This window comes from Sminthopsis crassicaudata, chromosome 5 (assembly GCF_048593235.1).
Source record: "Sminthopsis crassicaudata isolate SCR6 chromosome 5, ASM4859323v1, whole genome shotgun sequence".
In the NCBI taxonomy this organism is placed as follows: Eukaryota; Metazoa; Chordata; class Mammalia; order Dasyuromorphia; family Dasyuridae; genus Sminthopsis; species Sminthopsis crassicaudata.
In genome coordinates this window covers 266,297,519-266,318,487 of record NC_133621.1, presented here as the reverse complement: position 1 = coordinate 266,318,487, position 20,969 = coordinate 266,297,519, and the positions used below count along the sequence as shown (strand labels likewise).

The window sequence follows — 20,969 nt, the reverse complement described above, 5'->3', positions numbered from 1 at the left end:
TGATATCCTCCAGACACATTTCTTAGAAATCTGTAATCATGCCTTCCTCCAAAGATTCTTGATACTAGTAATCAGCAAGGTTAGACATGTCTCCTGACTTCTCAGAAGGCCTGCCACCAGCAGGAGGGATAGAGAAGCTGAGCCAGACTAGTTTCCCAAAAGTACTCCATGGAGAAAAGGGTCTTGTACCTTAACATTCCATGGCCCTCAAGACTTATGAAGATTTCTGCTAAGTCCTTTTGAGGAGTAAGCCAGGTAGGAGATAGACTCTCCCTCCCCCTTTGCAACTTCTTTTTAATGATCTTTCTCCTTAATATAGCTGACTCTGGTTAGACTACTAAACTCCTCTATGGATTTAGCCTGCCATTCAATGGTCTACTGACAGCTCTTAGAATATTTCTTTAATGGTTTCTTCCAAATACTAAACTTTTTTTACTAACTCTATTGCTCTCCCGAATTTATTTATATTTACCCCACCTGGTGCCTATTTTAGGACTTCATTCTATCTTTAATTTCTCCTCATAAATAAAGATACCTTTTGGCAAAGAGAATGTCCTTATGAATTTTTCACATGTATCTTAGATTTTGTATGTAAAATTAGGAGTTGCTACACTCACCCCTCATGTTTTAAACAATGACAAGTGGCTAAAAACATTTTATTTTACTGTCATTCATTTGCGATGCTGCAGTTTTCATCAATATTTATCAAACAGAATTGGCTTCTTAAAATGTATTGAATTTGGCCTCTTTAGAACTCAGTAATGTCATGCTTTTTTTGTATCACATATTTCAGTCAGTCCTCTAATCCCTGGGACTCAAGGAAAACAGCTTATTGCTTTAAATTGTTGAGCCACTTGAGGAAAATGAAGAGGGCAGCTTCACACTAAAACCCCTGTTAAATGTTATATGTAGTATATAATAGGGCACTATTACCAGAGATTTCTAGATGATACTATTTTCTTAGGTACTGCAGTTGCACATCTCATGTTGGTGACATTGTAATTAGTCTAAATTTATTTCCTTTTCCAATCAAGTCTATAATCCTTAGAATCAGTCTTCTTGTTAGAATAATAAAAAACGAATGATATTTCTTTGCAGATTTCTTTTAAGATCTAATGTTGCTTTAGGCCTAACATAACTTTAAAAAGGATTTGTTGCTATCCATCTTCTGTGAATTAGCTTGGTATCTACTCACTGTACTAACAGCTGGAGAGAAAAGACTTATAACCCAGAAAAAACTACAGAATAAAGTAGTAAATGTGGATTATTCCAACTTTATATAAAAGCTAGTAATGTAATTTTGTGGTTTCTTCTTTCAATCCTATTTTTGTTTTGAATTTCTTAATTTGCTTTAATAATCATTTTAGAAAATACCATTTTCTTACAGCTTACAATTAAAAATAATTTAATTTTAATTTTAAATTATTATTTAAGTTGAAAGATTTTTACTTCTATACTTTGCTAAACTGATACTTTATAGAAATATGATGCAGAGCTTCAGCAACAATTGGATGCAGTATCTTCAACAAATAGACATGTGGAATCTATAAATAGACATCTTCAAGAAGAAACAATAGAAAATTTGAAACAGAAATATGATAGGCTGGATCTTATGCATCATTTAGAAATACCTATGGACCAAATACAATATGGACCAAAGATTAAAGAAAAAGTGAAGAAAAAATTCAATCCATTATTAAAGGTTAGTTAATTTTATCACTTTTATATTTTTAAAATATTTCCATGTAAATGCAGATTTTTCCTCTATTCTAAATTCAGAATCTTTTTTCTTTAGAATTTTTCCCTCTGCCTTTTAGTCTCCTTAAGCTTTGTATCACCTTAAAAAAACAAGAGGAAAAGAGGAAAAGAAAATATTGCCTTCTGATGTGAATTCTGAAAGTAGATAATTCTCTTCCCTTGTCAAAAAAATGTTAAGTTATATAGTCAGGATATTTTGTTTCCCAGATAGTTTTGTGACCATAGTTAAGGCAACCATAATGTGCTTAGATTACTTTAAGTTAGCATCTTTACAATACCTATGATAGGAACCCAATCTTTTTCAGACTGTCTTTTCTACTATGTTCAAGTCAATCCACACACTTCAATATATCCTTGTTTCTACCTTTATGTTCCCTGAGGTGATGTGAACCTGCATCCTTTCCTGAACTAAACTACCAATGAGGTACTTTCTACCTCATAGCATCTTCCCTCTATTGGTTCTTTCCTCTTATTTAAGTGTGATTTCCAATAGAAACATTATATTTCCCCTTGTTAATTAATACAATAAATAGCATAACATTGGAAACTAAGATGGATGTCCAGCCTTGGTTACTTCATGTAATAAACAAAATTTTTATTTTAAAGTTTTCATATAATCATTCATTTTACAACTCTTTCTCTCCCAAATCTAGTTCTGTTTACCACTCAAGGTGCCTATTTAACACCTTTGAAATCTTAAGCAAAAATAACCATATATACTCTCAAGTTGTTTTTTTTTTAATAATTGGTACAATATTCAATAAAAAAATGACTCATTTTAGTTTTTGTTTGTTTGGTACAATATTCAATAAAAAAAGAGTGACTCATTTTAATTTTTGTTTGTTTCTCAATCAAAATTTGAATGGGAAGAAAAAATTTTAAAAGCACCTGGAGGTAATTTTTTTCAAAATTATATTTAATATGTTTATGATAATCTAAGGAGACAAAACTCAAGGATGGGAACCAGTGAACAGCTCCAATTGAGTTGGATTTTTTTTTCCTCCAATTGAAATGCAATTCAGCTGATCTTGATCATAACTCCTTTCAAAGTTAGAATCTATTTTTTGCAATTTAGAATTGCTCTCTGAATCACTGAAATTAAATTGAAAGCTAACAGAATATGATAATAAAAGTCCTATAATTTTCAGGATAAATTTTCAGGATAGAGTCAGGATAGAGTCAAGCATTTTAGTGAGCTTTATTCTTTGTTTTCTATTTGGTTTAGATTCAACAACTGAAAGCTAAATTCCACAAAAGAAACATCGTACATCAAGAGTTGAAGGCAGAGCTAGAGAGATACAGAAAACTCTTTTCTCAAGAATACAGGTACACTTAAAAACAGACAAAAAGAAAAAAACATATAAATTTACATTGCTTTCGAAGATTTCCATTTGGAATATAACAAAACATTAATGATCATATCTATGACCTAAATGGAAAATATAAAAATATAAAATATATATATTTATTTTTTATTTCAACTAGTTAGAAAGGAATACAATGGAAAGATGTACAGTCAGAGGACCTGGATTCAGATCTTACCTCTGATGTTCGCAACTGTATGATTTTGGACAAATCACTGAACCTCCTGGTGCCTTAGTTTCTTCATCTTTAAAATGATCATGTTTAAAACTGGGGTTTTAATATGCCTTTTTAGTCCTCAATCCAATGAAATGATCCAATAAAAATAACTAATTTTTAATTGTGTCTTATTTATATACCCTATTGTTTCTTTTCAGTATTTGAGACATATTAGTCCTTCCAGGATGAAGTTAAAAATTTGTAAATAGAAAAAACATAACTATATTTTCACCAAATGACAAGAGTAAAAAAATGACGAGTAAAAATTTTAAAGTGTTTTGGGAAATGTATTAACAGGATGATAGCAATATATGAAGTGTAGGACCTCATAGGGGTTTACCTCAGAGTGTTGTATATATATAGCCAAAAGATAAAATGGGTTAAAGAAAAGGGGATGGGTAAAACTTCCTCGGTATATATCTTGCTGACAATATTAAATTGCTGTGGTTTTATTTGCCCTATCCATTTTTTTTAACCTAGAGTGATTTGGATGCTACCTGATTTCTTTAAAATCTAGTAATTTCCCTTTGAATATATAGAATAAAATGATTTTAATGGCTTCTTTAAAATCAGATTAGTAAGGCAACATAAAAAGCCCAAAACAAACAACTTTTTGTTCACTCATTTTCTTTATATCATTTGCTAGGAAAAGACCTTAATAGAAATAATTCAATTATGTAAAAAACTTTTATAACATATAATTTCATTAAACTTTTTAAGGAAAAATCACAATCATGACAGTATTAAAAAAAAAAAAAACAACCCAACCATTAAAAAGTTTATTTATGTGTTGTAAAATGTTCACAGAAGCAATGAGAGGCTACTTATTGCAGATTAATGAAATGAAAAACTAAAGAATAAAATTTTACTCAACAGATTTACTACAGGTCCCTTTCTGGAGCCAATGAATAATGAATTTGTTGATACTTCTGTGGTACTTCCTAGAAGAAGGTCAATTGATACTTCTGTGGTACTTCCTAGAAGAAGGTCAATAAATTTTACTGAAAATACAGAATCTTCGGAAAATTCTACTGAAGACTGCTTTTCAACGGTTAGTCATTTTTTTCTCCTAGGATAAATTAAAATTTCATGCTTTCATGCTTATTTATTTTTGAGATTTATTATTCAAAAAAGATGATTTTTTGGCCTAATAATAAATTTTTAAAAAGTTTTGTGGTTTTTAAAGTTTAAAGGCTGTGTTTTTGTGTTTTTTAAAGTTTAAAGGCTGTGTTTTAAAAGTTGTTGTTTTTTGTTCTTTAATCCACACCTTTTGGTTAATGATAATTTAATGGTGAAAAGGTGTGTAGTCAACATTGCTTAATCTTTTTGACTCTCTTTGTATTTAATTACTAATCATTTTTTATTGTATTTAATTACTAATCTTTTTTTATTCTAATGACACAAAGCTGATGGGAAGAAAAATACTGTAGTTTCCACAAAGGATTAGGATGAATAGAATTGGGAAAACCTTAACATATTTTTTTTCTTTTTCCAAGGGTTCAATAATTATATACATATATATATAACAAATATATATAACAAAACTAACTTAACAAAACAAAATCTTTTCATGTGCCAAGTAAAACATTGTGAAGGATTCAAAATATGCAAGAATAAATTTCCAGTTCAAGAAAACATATTTAATAATAGAAGACATTATATTCATATTTGTCCATTTATTTATTACTTTTGTTCTCTGCTGTGTATTTTTTTTTGGTACTTTTCACTCCTCTCCACATGTCTCCAGGAGGCTTGAAGATATACATATATGTGTACACATTATATATATATATGTATATAATACATTTGTATACATGAATATGTATATATGTAGGTATGTATATATATATATACATATAGTCATGTATACAAAATATTTACATGCACATATGACTGACTGACAATGTAGATTTGTTTCTTGATTAAATCTTTGACTTTGTCAGAATTTGGGGATTATTACTTCTATATATTACTTCTATATTTTTCCTAATATAATTTTACTTCTGACATTGGTATTTATTGCTTATTTTCCCACCCCTGCTTATTCTTCTTTTTGACTTTTTTATTTTGATATCTTTATCTTTTCCCCCAATCCCATACTTTCCTCTTTATCCCATTCATATTAATCTACACACCTTACCCCATTGCCCTTCAATTACACACACTACTGTACCCCACCTTATCCTATGCGTTCCCATCTTATTTTCTTTATAGATTTTTGAAGGATATTGTACCCTTTCTGATGTATATATACCAAGAAATAATAACACACACACATACAATGTATGTGTATAAGAGACAGACATTCATTTTTCATATTGTTCTTTTTTTCTATTAAATTTTCTATTAAATCCAGATTTGCTTGAGACAAAATTCTGAAATTAAAATAGTGTTTTGAATAATATTTTAATCTACAACATTAAGGTTTTTATGTAATATATATATATCTCATTTTTCCCATTTCAAATTTAATATTTTTAAAGCCCCCACAGCAAAACTACATGTGAAGTGATGCAAAAAACTTCCATCAAAGTCATGTTACTACAATAGAAAACAGAAAAGAAAATAAAAATTTATGCTTTAATCTGTATTATGACACAATCAATTCTTTCTCTGGATCTGAATAACATTTTTCATTTTTCAGCGTAAGTCCTTCACAATCATTGTATTGATGAGAACATTGCTACTACTTTGTACACAGGATCTTTCATGCTACTACTTTGTACACAGGATCTTTCACTTTGCACACAGAGAACTTATCTCACTGAAAACATCCTACTAATAGGTTGTTTCATATAAAATTATTATTCCAACAGTGTCATCTAGCATGATTTATTCTGTCATTCCCAATTGAAGAGCATCCTCTCCATTTCTAATTCTTTGTCTTGAAAAATGAATCTAATTCTTTGTCTTGAATATATAGGCCCCCTTTCCCTTCTTAAAAAAATTTCTATTTAGGATGTATTGGTATAGGAACCTATGATTTTAGGAACCTTTGAGCATACTTCCAATTTGCTTTACAGAATGTTTAATGGAATTAACAATGCATTAATATCAACTTCCCCCCCACACACACATTCATTCCAACATTTGTCCTTTTCCTTTTCTGGACCATTAGCCAGTTTAAAAGATTGTATCTCAGAATAGAATTTCATATCTTTATGATTTATCAGATAAATCAGATAGGAATATGGCTCCTATTTTTAAAATTTGACTATAACTAAGTGAAGGCTTCATCAGAGAAACTTGCCTCAAAATTCTGTATATAATTAATATAATATAATTAGCAATTATATTCCCCACTCGGTTTATCCTGTTCTCTCTCCTATCACCCTGTCCCTCCTTAAAAAGGTTTTGCCTTTTAACTTCCCCTCCCTCAGTATGCCCTCCTTTCTATCACTCTCCATCCTTCTCATACCCCGTTCCCTACCTCATACCCTGTTCCCTACCTCCTTTCCTGTAATATAGATTTCTATACCTGAGAGAGTAGGATATTTTTTCTTCCTCTCCACTGTAAAATCAAGTTTTTAATTTCCTCTTTTCAGGCAGATAATTTATGTCATTCACCTCTCATTTTCCCTTTTTCCCCAGTGTATATTCCTCTCTTCTCCTTATAGTTTTAGTTTTCAAAATATTATCCCTTCATATTCAACTCATATCTCTGCCATTTAACTATAGAAACTCCTTCAAACTGTCTGAATAAACAAAAGAACCAGATAATAACCTTACAAAGTCTCTTATGATTTTACTTGATTGAATATGCCCTTGGACTTTTTCTGAAACCTGTATTTGAAAGTCAAATCTTCTATTCAGCTCTAGCCTTTTTGTCATGAATTCTTGAAAGTCCTCTTATTATTAGTTTTGCTGAATAGGTAATTCTTTCTTGTAATCTTGTAATCCTAACTGCTTTACTCTTTTAAAACACCTTACCTAGATTTATTTTCCAAGTTGTTTTCATTTTCTTTATTTCCCCCTTTATTTTGTTTTTGTTTGTTTGCTCTGAAACATTAATATAAGTTACTTATTCTGGAAATGTGAATTTTGGTTATAATCCTCCCTCCATTGCTATCAAGAATATCATATTCTAAGGTAGAATCCTTAAAGGTAGAAGTTGCTAAATAGTGTGTTATTCTGTGATTTCCCCTGTCCTTAAATTCTTTCTAGATGCTTGCAAGTATTTTTACCTTGTCCTTGGAATTCTGGAATTTGGCTTTTAATATTCCTGTTATTTTGGAATTCCTTTCAGGAGGTAATCAGTGGATTTTTAAATTTCAGTTTTACTCTTGGGTACTAGAATATCAGGACAGTTTTCCTTAATAATTTTCTCTATTGACTATTTTTGGTCATGACTTTCAGGTAGACCAATCTCTCCTGAATCTAGTTTGCAGGTTAGTTGTTTTTCCAATGAGATATTTTTTATTTTTCTTTTTTAAGCGTTATTGTATGTTGACTTATCATAAAGTCATTAGCTTCCATTTGTGCAATTCTCTTTTATATGGAATTATTTTCCTTTGTGAGCTTTTGTACCTTCTGACCCTGCTGGCCAATTGAGCTAAAAAGCTAAAGGCATTCTCTTCCTCCTTTTGTATTTCCTTTTGGGTATTTTTCTCAATTCTCTTCCTAATTTTTTCTCTAAAAATTAATTAAATTTTCAAGCTTTTCAGCTCTTCCATGCTCTGAGTCTAATTCTTACTTTTCTTGGAGGCTTTGGATGTAGGAGCTTTGGAGGGTTTGGATGTAGGAGCTTTGACGTTTTTATTTTCTGAGTGTGTGTTTTGATCTTGCTTACCACCATTATTAAATTTAACCAAAGTTATTTCAGTGGTCAGAAACTTTGTTTGCTGCTCATTTCCCTAGGCTATTTATTACTCAGCTTTTAACTCTTTGTTAAAGTGGGGTTCTGTTTTCAGAGTGGAGGGTGCTCTGTCCCAACTTTCAGGGATTTGGTGCATCTGCTTTCAGAGATTCTTCAAGGAACCTGACCACAAACACTCTTTTCTGCCTTGGAGCTTTTTGGACTGTCCTTGCTCCACTGTAGCTGTAAGATTTAGTGCGTTCAAGCAACAGAGTCCTATTTTGCTGATGCTGTGGTTACCATGTTTGGGACTGGGGTCACAGTAGCACTACCTATGCTGGGGCGACTTGCCCTACTCCCACCCTGGTACCACAGACACTCTTCTTTGAACTAACATGTCCTTCCTGGTGTATCCAGGCAGAGATGTCCAGAAGCTCCCATCACTGCTGCTGTTTCCACCTTGTGATGTTGTCAGGGCCAGGACTAGGGCTAGGGCAGGCCCAGTGACTAGCCTCCTACACCCTGGAGCCCCAGCCCTTTTCTGCTGAACGTCTAAGTCCTCTTTGGTGTTTTTGTCCTGGGATATCTGGAAGCTACCAGTAGTGCTGTGGATTGAGAAGGCCCACCTTGTGGATGCTGGGGCTGGGTTTAGGGCTGCACAGAATTCCCATTCTGGTGTCACAGATGTTTTCTGCTGCTCTTCTAAGTTGTCTTCAGCTGGAAAATATTCTAATGCTCTAAACTTTGTTTAGATTCCTTCTTTAAAGTAATTTGGAGCATTTGGGGAATGAGTTGGCTGAATTCTGGCTTTTATTTTGCCATCTTAGCTCCACCTTGAAAGAGTATATCGTTGCTACATTTAAAAGCAGGAAAACTTGGATTCAAATCTCACTCTCTGAACTATGACTCTGAACATATTTGCATAGGTAGACATAGGTAGACATTCATATACATGTAAGTATGTATGATATCCATGTGTGTGTGTGTGTGTGTGTGTGTGTGTGTATAAAAAGAAGGTCTTGGAGAGAAGAAAATTTAGAGTTAGATATTTATTCTGACTTTGAAACATGGTTGTGTATTATCTTAATAATTTATTATTATTATTAAATTTTAATGTTATTTCAGATACAGCAGGCGAAGGAAAACTCTGTTGCTAAAAGTGATGATGGTATGTTCAAATGATGTCACATCAAAATGTTCAAAATGTCACAGTTTATAATCTGATTTGTGAATATACCTTTAAAATCCCCCTAAAGTGCTATTTCAATGCCATCTCCCTCCACTTCATGACTATGGATTATTCTATGCAGGCATTCCTTACTTTCCAGCTGCAAAGGATAATCACAGATGTATTATGAGAGAGCATATTCACACTCTCTTTAGGGCCATAGATTCAAAGACTGAATAAAGGTCGAACTCTCACTCAGGTGAATACGTCATGTTATACATTTAAGGAAGAAGTAGGAGGAGGAGGGAACGTTGTTGTTGTTGTTGTAATAGTGAAATCAAAGTGCGGTTTACATTTCCTCTGATATGCCTATTTTGAGCCCAAAGGCTATAATATTATTATAAAGAGGAAATAGAGCTAGAGCTCAAACAGGAGCATGAGCTATGAACTATGAACATAATTATATAATTGCAGTTTATGTACTGATACTGATTTCTACTTCAGAAGGTAAAATGATATTAGGTGAACAAAATCAACATAGATCTGAAATGTAATAATAGAAATTATACAGGACTTTAAACTTTGCATTTTGAACAACCCTTTATGGTAGATGACTTCCAGAAAATCCCTATGAAACATAGTCAAGTGACTTCTGACCTTCAAAATGCTCAGAAAACTCTCACACCCAGAATTCCTTGATATGATGAACCATTACTGCCAGTACATTTTTTTGTACAAATTGCTTTTTCTTCTTTTTTTTTCCCCACAGATATTTCTGAGCTTCCATCTACGTCTCGCTGGGCTTCACCAATAGGATACACTAGAAGGCCAAATCTGAATTGGGATCCAGTTTCCAGACCAACTTGACTAACACCAGACCAACTTGACTGATATCAAAGCACTGTATGTAAGATTTAAGAGCTTTGACCTGCAAAATCAAACTTAACTTAATTATAGAAATTTAGCATCCTTCCACCATTGTTTTTCCTTGTCATAGTGACCAAGCCCAGTGTGACAATTGTAAACTCCCCTGTCAAATTCTTGTACCTCTAAATTATCACTGGTTTAATAGGAGTGGTTTAATATGACCACTTAAATCATCCAGTTCATGACTTGTACCAATTCATGACTTGTACCATTTCCTCACACCTACACTAAGGAGAAGCCTGTCCATTTGTGGAATATTTCTTACTTCACCCACCTTGCGACCCTGCTGACATATGATGTCACTCAACTATCACATGTCAGTCGGTGGAATTATTCAATATCTATTATAGCTGTTCTTGAATGTCCAGACATCTATCATTATAAAAAATTTTTTATAATGATAGCATTTTCTTCAAAATAAATTGATGTTGACACTGTTCTTTAGAGAGAGACAACTTTAAGAACATAGTGCTGCTACCTGGAGCATACTTTTTTTATACAAAAATGGCTAAACATGTAAGAATGAAATTCTAACTCACAATATTATCCTTATGATTGCCATGATTATATTACATAATATATTTCAAATATTATACTGGATAAGAAATAACAACTCCCCACACTATGTCTTTTTCAGAAAATAATTTATGTTCCTGTTACAGGCTCTCTGTTGTAGTTAAAGGCCCTCTGTTGTAGTTAAACATAAGTAAGGCTTCCTTACTTCTGCTTGTCCTCTCCCCTGGAAGGTATTCCCCTTTCTGCTAATCATTATTAAACCCTAATTATTGCCTCTTTCATGAAGTCTTTCCTGATAAAATAAAATTAATTTTGCCTTTTCCTTTGTATTGGATTCAACAGTGGTATAAACAATTTATCTTCTTGAGAACTATACATAGTTTATGGGGCATAACATTTTTGCATGTCTCCTGGACAAAATAAAAAAAAAATTTAATATGATGTGACTTCCAGAAGCGAAAACGAAGGATAGCATTTTCACAGAAACGTGAAAGGCCTCTACCCTGTCTTGGAAAAATCATATCTGCATTATTATGTTTAGATAGAACAAAGGAAATGTCCCCTTCAGAGGAACTAAAGGGACCTTAGAGGTCATCCATGATTCATAGAAGAATTGCTAAGCAAGTGTGGGCATCTAATTTATAACAAAGACCATTGAAAGGATTCCAGGACCATAGTCATATCATCAACTAATTAGGGGCTTAGAATGTGGGGCAAGATCTTGCTTTGCTTAGTTGGACTCTGTAAATCAGAACCATTACCCTTGGCTGTAAATTGAAGAAATATTAAATTATAACAGTACATAAGAAAACATCCCAAACAATTAGAGACATTTAAATGGAACTTGCCATTTTACGCAAAAAGCTCTGTAAACAATTCATGTTTGTTATGTCACATTGAGCTTGCACTGGCAATGGGGAGAGTCATCACTAATAGCCTGTACATTATTGTTATGTGCAATACCTTCCATGCTGATGGATTTGTGCACTCTTCAGCCCAGAAACCAGCTAGTAATATCTGGCTTGACTCCTCACTTCCCTTTGGTGCTTTTCATCTCCTTTCCTGAAAAGTCAGGGGCATGTGATCATCTCCTTTTTAGTGCTTTCACCTCCCTTCCTGAGAAGTCAGGGATAGCATGACCACCTGTGGTTCTAAAACCAAAGCGGGAGATGTAAAGAGTTGATGCACTTAAGGCTAATTACCAATTGGACGATACTCTATTGACATATGCTTTGAAAATAGCCCTTCCCAGTATTCTGTACTGGTTTGATCTTTTGGTGTATACAGAGAATTGTGGGAAGGATTAGGGAGTGGAGTAAGATAAGCCAGTCACTTTGGCAATGGAAGAGGAGAAGGGAGGTCGTGGAGATCCTGTGTCCATTCCCTTCACTTCTACCCCTAAAGACCAAGAATAAAACCAAGGACTTTTGCTGATCCTGATTCTGGCTGATTCTAAGGTATGCAGGATGCTAACTCAGTCTTCATCAATAATAAATCTAAAATGTAATTAAAAATAATAATCAAGATTGAAGTTTCAAAATAACTTAATAGAAAATACCTTTGAATCCCACAGTGACTTGGTATCTTCTTCCTTTTCCAATCCTAATGTTGATATGACAATAAAATGCACAGAAGTATTCATATTAATAACTGAAATATATTGCAGTGAGAATATGAAAACTGTTCAAATATGTCTATTCAGAATTACTTCAGGAAAAATTAAATGAAAATGAAAGGAGACCAAAATTCCAGGACAAAAATAAGATTAAGAGAGCTACAAACATTTGGATTTAGGGATTATGGACAAAGGAAAGTCTTTCAAAAAAAACAGGAGTTAGGGACTCAGTGGTAATTATATGTGTGAATATGAAACATTTTAAAAAAAAACATCCTCAACATTTAGTAGTGTATAAAGGAATTTTACCAAAAGAAAATTTTGTAGTATATTCCACAACTTGAGGCATAACTTAGGACAGTGGATAAATGGCCAGTTTGGAATTAGGAAGCCCTGGGTTCAATTTCCATTGCTGATATTTTGGTTTGGTGTGACTCATGGGCAAGACAATGAACTTTTTAACCCCAAGCTACTCTGGAAGACTCTATGCTTTAGAACAGTAGCCAATGGGCATCACTAGAAATTTATTCCTTGTTGATTTCCTAAAAGGATGAAATCAGGATCTCTGTCAAAACAATAACTTACTTTTTCTTGCAGCACTTTTCTCTGATATACTGTGAGCCTGTTGCTCACTGGGAATATGTGGAGTTTCAGAAGTTGTTTCTTTACTAGTATTGTTGTCAACTAACATGTCACTTTTCTTTTCTTCGACCTCTGAGTCTTTTGGATATTCCTATAATTAATGAGAATAAAATGTTCAATGTCCTCCAAAATTTTTGTTTCATATATGGCTTGCACAAATAACATGAACCAATCTACCCCTCTGCACTTGCCAGAAAGTGAAGAACCTAACAATCAAATCATGCAAAGAATTAAATGTTTTCGATCAACCATTTTAGACATCTTGTTTATAGAAAATCTCTTCTTCATAAATAGAAGCATGAAATTACCATAGCACATAGGCTGAAAAAATATTTTAATTATTACTTCAACAAATTCAAAGAGTAGAAATGGATAAAAATAATAGGATACACAGTTCTTATCTTCAAGTTCTAATAATGTAGAAGGGATTATAACATACCCTCTGACTAGAGGGAAGAGCCCACAGACTTCTCATTTCTGACTTTGCTGCACTCTTCGGACTTCTCTGACTTTTCCACCATGTTGCAGCACCCTGTGGATCTCACAAACCCACAATTTCTTGGGTTCCTTTTATATTATGTGTTGTTTATGTCTTTTGCTTTTTATTTTTCTATCCCATGAATATTGCTTGTTACATAGTAGCTACTTTTTCAGTGTTTACTAAGCTACAAGTATGGGAGAATGAAGAAGCTGTTAGATGTATTAGGGAATTGCAAAGAGTTATGAGAATTTAGGACCAATGAAAGCTTTATATATGTAGTATAGCTTGACATGAGCTTTGAAATCGTTAAAATTTCAGATGGAAAAAAAAAGACCCAGGAAGGTATTCCAAACAAGCAAACAATAAAAGGAAAGGTACTGGAGGAGGAAAAGATAAGAAGACATTCAGGAAATCATTGTCTGAAATAAAGATGCATGAAGAGGAAATAGATTTAACTAAAATTCAAATTTCTTCAAATAAATTAATAACATTATTATTCATTTAACTTAAATTATTCATTTTATTATTTACTTGTAATTATGTATTGTTAGGTAAAATTACTATTTATAAATAGTAGGCAGTTTTTATCTAACATTTTCAATAGTTATAATTTTTTTTTGGATACCTTAGATTCCCAATTAAATTAGACAGTCCCAGATGGCTGGACCTGAGTCTTCTTTCTTTATGAATGCCATATAGCAAAACACTTTGTATATTAGATTTTATAAATATGTTGTTGAAATGGATTACTGAAAGTTGAGAGCTATTCAAATGTGACAAAGAAATAGGAAATGATATTTTGGAATCTAAGTTACCATTCTTTTTTCCTACTTCTAAATGAGACTACAATGGTATGTGTCCTGACAAAATTTATTGCATGTAAGAGAAATTTAAAAATTTAGAAATGAGATCCATTTTATAAAAAAGGTTAGAAGGTACAGAATTACAATAAAGTTATTATTCATGTTCTCTTATATGTTAATAATACCATAAATAATCGATGTCTATCTGAAGAACAAAAAGAGGTGAGCTTACAATTGTTGAAAAATAAAAAGGACATTTCTTTTGAAATAATATCTTTTGACTATAATGTACGTATGTTGCAGGCAATCTTTGATAATGATCACAAAAATCTTTCTTAAAATATGCTTCAACATATTACTATATTGCTTGAGGAAAGACTAGCTTCTTGATGCAAATCAAATTCCAAATCCTAAAGCTATTATGCAGGGTATCCAATCCCATTTTTTTTATGGAAAATAATCTGTGCCTTTTATTAGTGGCCTTCTGTAATAGCTAAACCTCAAGATTTGCATTGCCTGTAATTACCATTACTATCCTCTCTCTCTCTCTGCATGTTTTCTTCCTTCCTCTCTGCCAATCCAAACATGACCCTATCATTATGCCCTATTTATTACCTCTTTCAATAAGTTTTTCCTGAATCAACACAACCAACTCTGCTATTTATCTTTGTACTGGCCTCAGCAGTTGTGTATAGAAGTTACACAGAAATTTGCTAAGAGAAAGCCATAACATCAACTTATATAGGTGATTTTGTCCTATCCCCTAATTTATAAGTAAGCTGATCATGTAGTAGTAGGGAAGGAGGCTTCTATTTGTCCAAAGTCTCTTACTTTACTGGAATATATCTTAATATCCAAGAGCACAGTGAACAAGTTGTTCACTGAATGACTGACTACCTGAGAGGCACTTTGAAACTGATAAGGTGTTATAGATATGTAGTTACAGAGTGTAAACCATGATGTCCTGAAAGGTAGGACCATTGAATTGTCTTCTTGGCTCTTCACTAAACTAGGAATGAGACCATAAGCTGAGTTCTCGGGGGTGCACCTTCCCCACATCTTAAATCTTAAAGATTATTTCTGAAATCCCTCCCAGCTCTAAAATTCTATGCATTTGAAGTGATTAGAAAATTAATAAATCTAAAATGCAATTTTAAAAGTTTAAGAGTCAAGATTGAAGTTTCAAAATAACTTAATAGAAAATACCTCTGAATCCCAAGATGACACTGTGTCGTCGTCTTCTTCTAATGCTAAAGTTGACATCATGGCAATAAAATATAGGTAAATATGTATGTTAGTGAGAATATAAAAACTGTTCAAATATGTCTACTCAGAATTGTTTCAAGAAAAAATTACATGAAAACAAGACAAAAATTCCAGAAGACAAAATCAGATTAAGAGTGTAAACTTTGCAGTTAGGGATTGTGAACAAGGTAAGGTTTTCCAAAAACAGAAGTTGGGGGTCTAGTGGAAATTTTATGTGAGAAAATAGAACATTTTTCAAGAATAAACAACATTTAATACTTCATAATGGCATTTTATCAAAAGAAAGTTTTGTAGCCTATTCGATAACTTGAAGCATCACACAGTACAGTGGATACAGGGCCAGTTTGGATTTAGAAGCCCAGGGTTAAATTTCCATTTCCATTTTCCATTGCTGATATTTTGGTTGTGTGACCTTGGAAAAGACACTGAATTTCTTAGCCCTTGGACTATTCTGTACATATGCTATAGAACAGTAACCAATGGGCATCACTAGAAATTTTTTCCATATGGATTTCCTAAATTGATGAAATCAGTTATTCTGTCAAAACAATAACTTACCTTTTCTCACAGCACATTTCTTTGATGTTTTGTGAGCTTGTAGTGGATAGGGAATATTTCGAGTTTCACGAGTTATTTTTTTACCTCTAACGTCAACCAATACATCACTTTTCTTTTTTTCCTTCTCTTGAGTCTTCTGAATCTTCCTATAATTAATAAAAATGAAATGAACAATGTCCTCCAAAATTGTTCTTAAATATATGGCTAGCACAAATAATGTAAATCTACATACAGCACTTGCCAGAAGAGGCAATCAAATTATGAAAAGTAGTAGACGTTTTCAAACAACTATTTTAGAAATTTGGTGTATAGAAATACTCTTCTCTACAAATAGAAGTAGGAATTTAATACAGCATATTATTTCAACAAATGCAAATAGTAGGAATGAATAAAAATAATAGCATACACAGTTCTTAACCTTAAGTTATAATAATCAGGAAGGGAGGATAAGATACCCACTGACTGGAGGGAACAGCCATGAATTTCAAAGGAAGTCAAAGCACTCAGCTTAGATTTCTCATTTCTCACTTTGCTGCACTCTTTGGGACTTCTAACCTAGGTGCTCCACTATTAGCAATAATTACAATGTGGTAGCTTTGAAAAGATCTGACTTTTCCATCATGTTGCACCTCCAGGTAGATTCCTCCAGCCCCTAATTTCTTGGTTTCCTTTTATGTTATGTGTTCTCTTTACCGGATAGATTATAGTTCCTTGCGGGCAGGGAATATCTTTTATTTTTTATCTTTCTATCGCTGGAACATAGTACTTTGCCTGGCACATTGTAGCTACTTTGCCAGTGTTTATTCAGCTGTAAGTCTGGGAGAAAGTGTAATCTATGAAATGTGTTAGAGAATTACAAAGAATAATAAGAGTTTAGAAAGCCCAATGAAAGCTTTCTTTATGTGGTATTATTTGATGTTGGCCTTAACATACAGCTAGAATTTCATAAGGGGAAAACAAAGGCCCAGGAAGATATTGCAAACACAGGAAATGAATAATATAAAGATAGGCATTGAGGAAGAAAAAGATAAAAGACATGTTCAGGAAATGCTTGACTGAAATAGAAATTCATGAAGTAGAAATAGATTTAATTAAAATTACAAATGCTTCAAATACATTAATAATGTTGTCAATTTAACTGATTTCTTCAATATTAATGGAATTGTGGATGCCTTAGGCCGGAAATTAAAATATAAAGTACCAGATGGCTGGAACTGAGTTTTCTTTGTTTCTGAGTTCCATATAACAAAACACTTTTCATATAAAATAGATTTTACAAATCTATTCTTGAACTGAATTACTGAAACATGAGAGCTATTAAAATGTCATGGAGATACAGGAAATGATATTATAAAACCTGAGATTACCATTTCTTTTTCCCACTTCCATATGAGCCCCAATGTATTTGTGCTAACAAAATTTACTGCAAATAACAGAAAAGTTTTCAAAGACAGATTTATTTTTAAAAAAGGTTAGGAGATACAGGACTATTCTAGTTCTGATTTATCTTTTACATTTTAATAATACCTTAAAAATCGATGTGTGTCTGAAGAACAAAGAGAGGTGAGCTTAAAATTGGCAAAAATCAAAAAGGAATTTTCTCTTCAGAGTTCTCCAGCTTTTCCGGTTAAAATTACAAAATGACTCTAGAATCACTTTTTATCTAATTGTTTTAAAAAATAGAATATTAGAGCTGCTACCTACACATTTGAAATAAACACAATATTCTACTTTTCAATGTTTCTTCTCTTTTTCTAATTCTATTATAATTAGAAAAATATTCCCTTTTCATTAAGTTTATAATTTAAGTAAAATATGTGTTACTTAGGTTTTGAATCAAATGAGTATTATTATGGTCTAAAATAGTTTTTCACATTTTTCTTTTTTGAATTTATCTGCGAGAACAGAAAAACTGAGTTTTAAAACTTTACAAATAAGGAGTAAATTAATTAGATAAGCTCTAAGGAGCAATCTAGATGTAAATCTTGTACTTATTAGAAAAATGAAGAGTTATTTATTTTAATAGAAATGTCATCTAAGTTTCTATCAGTTATTACTGACAAATTCTTTAGAAATGTTCATTCTTTGTTCTTCTTAATTTATTTTACATTTAGCTTCATTCGAATCATATTTCATCGTATGAACACACAGATTCTGATGATTACTCAAACCCTCTTTTTCCTTCATATTTTCAAAATCTTCATCTTGATTTTTTTTCTTCATCCTCTATATCTACATATTCTGATTCTTCTCTCTCTATAGCATCCTAGCCATCTTGACTGAATCCTCTTCCTCCCTTTGTCTTTCCTACTCTCCCTAAGTTTTTCCTCCTCTTCCACTTTATCTTCATAATCTTCTAATTGTCCTTTGTTTTGCCTGCTTTCCAATTCTTTTTCTTTCTGAGAGTTCACACATGTATTGTCTGGACCCATCAATGTTTTATGTTCTGTATATAAATTTCCCTGAATTTTCTGATGTGACTGGATTTCCATTTCTAGAATCTCTCCCATTTCCATGAAGTGATTGTGAGCATAGGAGAAAAGGACAGAGGGTAAACACATATGGGAAGAACAATAAGAACCATAGCAAATATAATTACATTAAAAATGTCCAGAAGAGTAGACTTCATAAGCGAGGACTTTGCAAAGTAGGCAGGAGTGGGAGGGACAGGATCATGAGACTGGGCTTGGGATGAAGACTTAGGAAAGGAATCTGTTAAATCTTCTATATCACTCAGTGACTGATTGTCCTCATAAAAAAGTGTAACTTTTGTATAGACGATATTATCCATGTGTTCTATATGAAAAACTTTTAAAAGAGTACATGAACAAATCTATCCTTTCAAGATAAGCAATAATAACATGAGAGTGGAAATTTTCCAAATAGCTTACTGATTTTTGTCATGTGCTGATCAGCATTTATAATTTTAGTTAAAATACTAACTCTGATCATGATGATATAGAAAATAAGCTCTTTTGGACTATTTTGTTCACCAAAAACTGATGCATTTTATATATGACAAAGTCGAAAAATAAACTTTTGTTGTAAATCACTACTAATAAAAAAAGTTAATTTAGTCATTAGTTTTAGATTCTTCATATGCTTTGGAATAGTAAAAATTAATCTGAGTTACTTTTTTCCTTAAAATTAAAAGGGAGGGAAAGATATCTTGGTAGAGGACTCAAGACTAGGGAAACTAGTGAAATGTTAATGTCAGACTCCCTTTTTCTAGAGCTGGCTATTGGGTTCACTCATCAACAGGAAGAAATCAAAGGCTCCTGCTAGTAAAAGGCCATTAAACTGAAAAATATAGGTTATAAGAACTTCAAGATCCAGCATGTTTTTATTACATCAACTGCACACTGTGTTACAGTTTGAACTTATGTTGTATGCATGCACTAGGTTTTACCCTCTAAAAACTATCTGGGTCCAGGAAATACCATGAAGATGCAGTTTAATGATGGATATTTTATTATTTACTCTTCAATGTTTGCAAAGCAATTATCAAAAATCAAGCATTAGAGACACCTGATGAAAAAAAATCCACTTAAAACAGATGCCTAAAGAGTATAAGACTAAGCTAGGTTAGAAATGGTAAGAGCAGCCATCTCTAGTGAAAGTTGCAAACTTTGGTGGTCATAGGAACCTAACCCCAACTCTTTCCCATATGTTAAATGTATAGTTTCATCATCAAGTCTTTTTGTAGCAATGTTACCTCCACAAAAACTGAAGATTGACTATATCTGCTACACATCTATAAATCTAGTAAAATACATCAAAATGATGAAATTTCTGAATAAAAATAATGTTAATTTCCTGAAAAATAATCCAATTTCCCAACAGAGAAATTTAAAAATCAACACAAATTTAGTATATCAACTAGAACGTACAAAATTACAAATAGGGAGTATTCGGGGAAAATGGCAGAGTAAGTTTGCAAATTTTAAACTCTCCAGATTTTCCCCATAAATAGAAAAAAATTGTGCCTTGGGGGAACATAGAAGACTTGGGATAGAACAGACATCCTCCTGATACAACCCAAGAAGATCTGAAATACTTTGGTCTGGGGATTAACTTGTGTAAAGTACAAATATGTCTGAACTAAATCTACAGAAATATTAAGTGGGGACACTTCAGCTACCTGAACTTGATTGTCATCTGGTTTTGAGTCTGGGAAGACCGAATGAATTTGTGGCTCATTGGGAATGCCAGGGCCAGCTGTGCTGCTGGCTTTGGATGAGAAGGAAGTTCTTCTGAGTGCAGAAGCAGTAGGACAGCTGCTGACTGTGGGCACTTGCAGGAGGGTGGAGCTCTTGGTTTGGGGTTCTTGATCAGAGTGGAGAGCTCACAGGAAGCTTGAGGCACCATCCCTCCATCCCAAGATTACAAATGCTTACACTAATACCTCTTTATTGAAAAAAAAAAAAACAGCAAAGAGGAAGAAACCCCACCATAATTAAAACATATAGGAACAGGGAAGACTAGGATTCCTCTTCAAAGGAGTGAACTTTAGAAAGAAAAGCTTATTTCCCACACACACACACAAAACAACCTACCTCAAAGAGTAATGTGAAATAAATCCCTGCCCAGACAGAATTTATAGAACTCAAAAAAGAAGTTAAAAGTCAAATGAGTGACTTTGAGAGAAAATGAAAAACTAAATAAAGCCATCCAAGAAAAACAAGATTAAAAAAAAAAAAGTTAACTAGAAAAGATGGTACACAGTCAAAAAACTGAAAATTATTTGAAAGTTAGAATTGGGCAAGTCACTAAACCTATAAGAGACCAAGAAGTAACCAAATGGATTGTAAAGAATGAGAAAAAAAGAAAAAATGTGAAACATCCCTTAAGACATGAGA

At 32.7% G+C, this 20,969-nt stretch overlaps 2 protein-coding genes across 2 annotated transcripts in view; one reads left to right on the top strand and one right to left on the bottom strand.

Moving 5' to 3' along the window:
* Positions 1 to 10,308, top strand: part of LOC141543985 (uncharacterized) — a 95,845-nt gene extending 85,537 nt beyond the window's left edge. The window contains exons 26-30 of the mRNA XM_074269635.1: positions 1,481 to 1,702; positions 2,984 to 3,084; positions 4,216 to 4,390; positions 9,260 to 9,302; positions 10,072 to 10,308. Of these exons, the coding sequence (XP_074125736.1) occupies positions 1,481 to 1,702; positions 2,984 to 3,084; positions 4,216 to 4,390; positions 9,260 to 9,302; positions 10,072 to 10,169 (639 nt within the window). The 3' untranslated portion in view covers positions 10,170 to 10,308. The remainder of the gene's footprint in view (positions 1 to 1,480; positions 1,703 to 2,983; positions 3,085 to 4,215; positions 4,391 to 9,259; positions 9,303 to 10,071) is intronic.
* Positions 10,309 to 12,098: 1,790 nt separating this feature from the next.
* Positions 12,099 to 20,478, bottom strand: LOC141543984 (uncharacterized). The gene is made up of 5 exons (XM_074269634.1): positions 20,252 to 20,478; positions 16,111 to 16,256; positions 15,493 to 15,536; positions 12,946 to 13,093; positions 12,099 to 12,347 (listed from the first exon to the last, which is right to left on the bottom strand). The coding sequence occupies exons 1-5, from the start codon at positions 20,476 to 20,478 to the stop codon at positions 12,280 to 12,282; spliced, it is 633 nt and encodes a 210-aa protein (XP_074125735.1). The 3' UTR covers positions 12,099 to 12,279.
* Between the last annotated feature and the right edge of the window lie 491 nt (positions 20,479 to 20,969).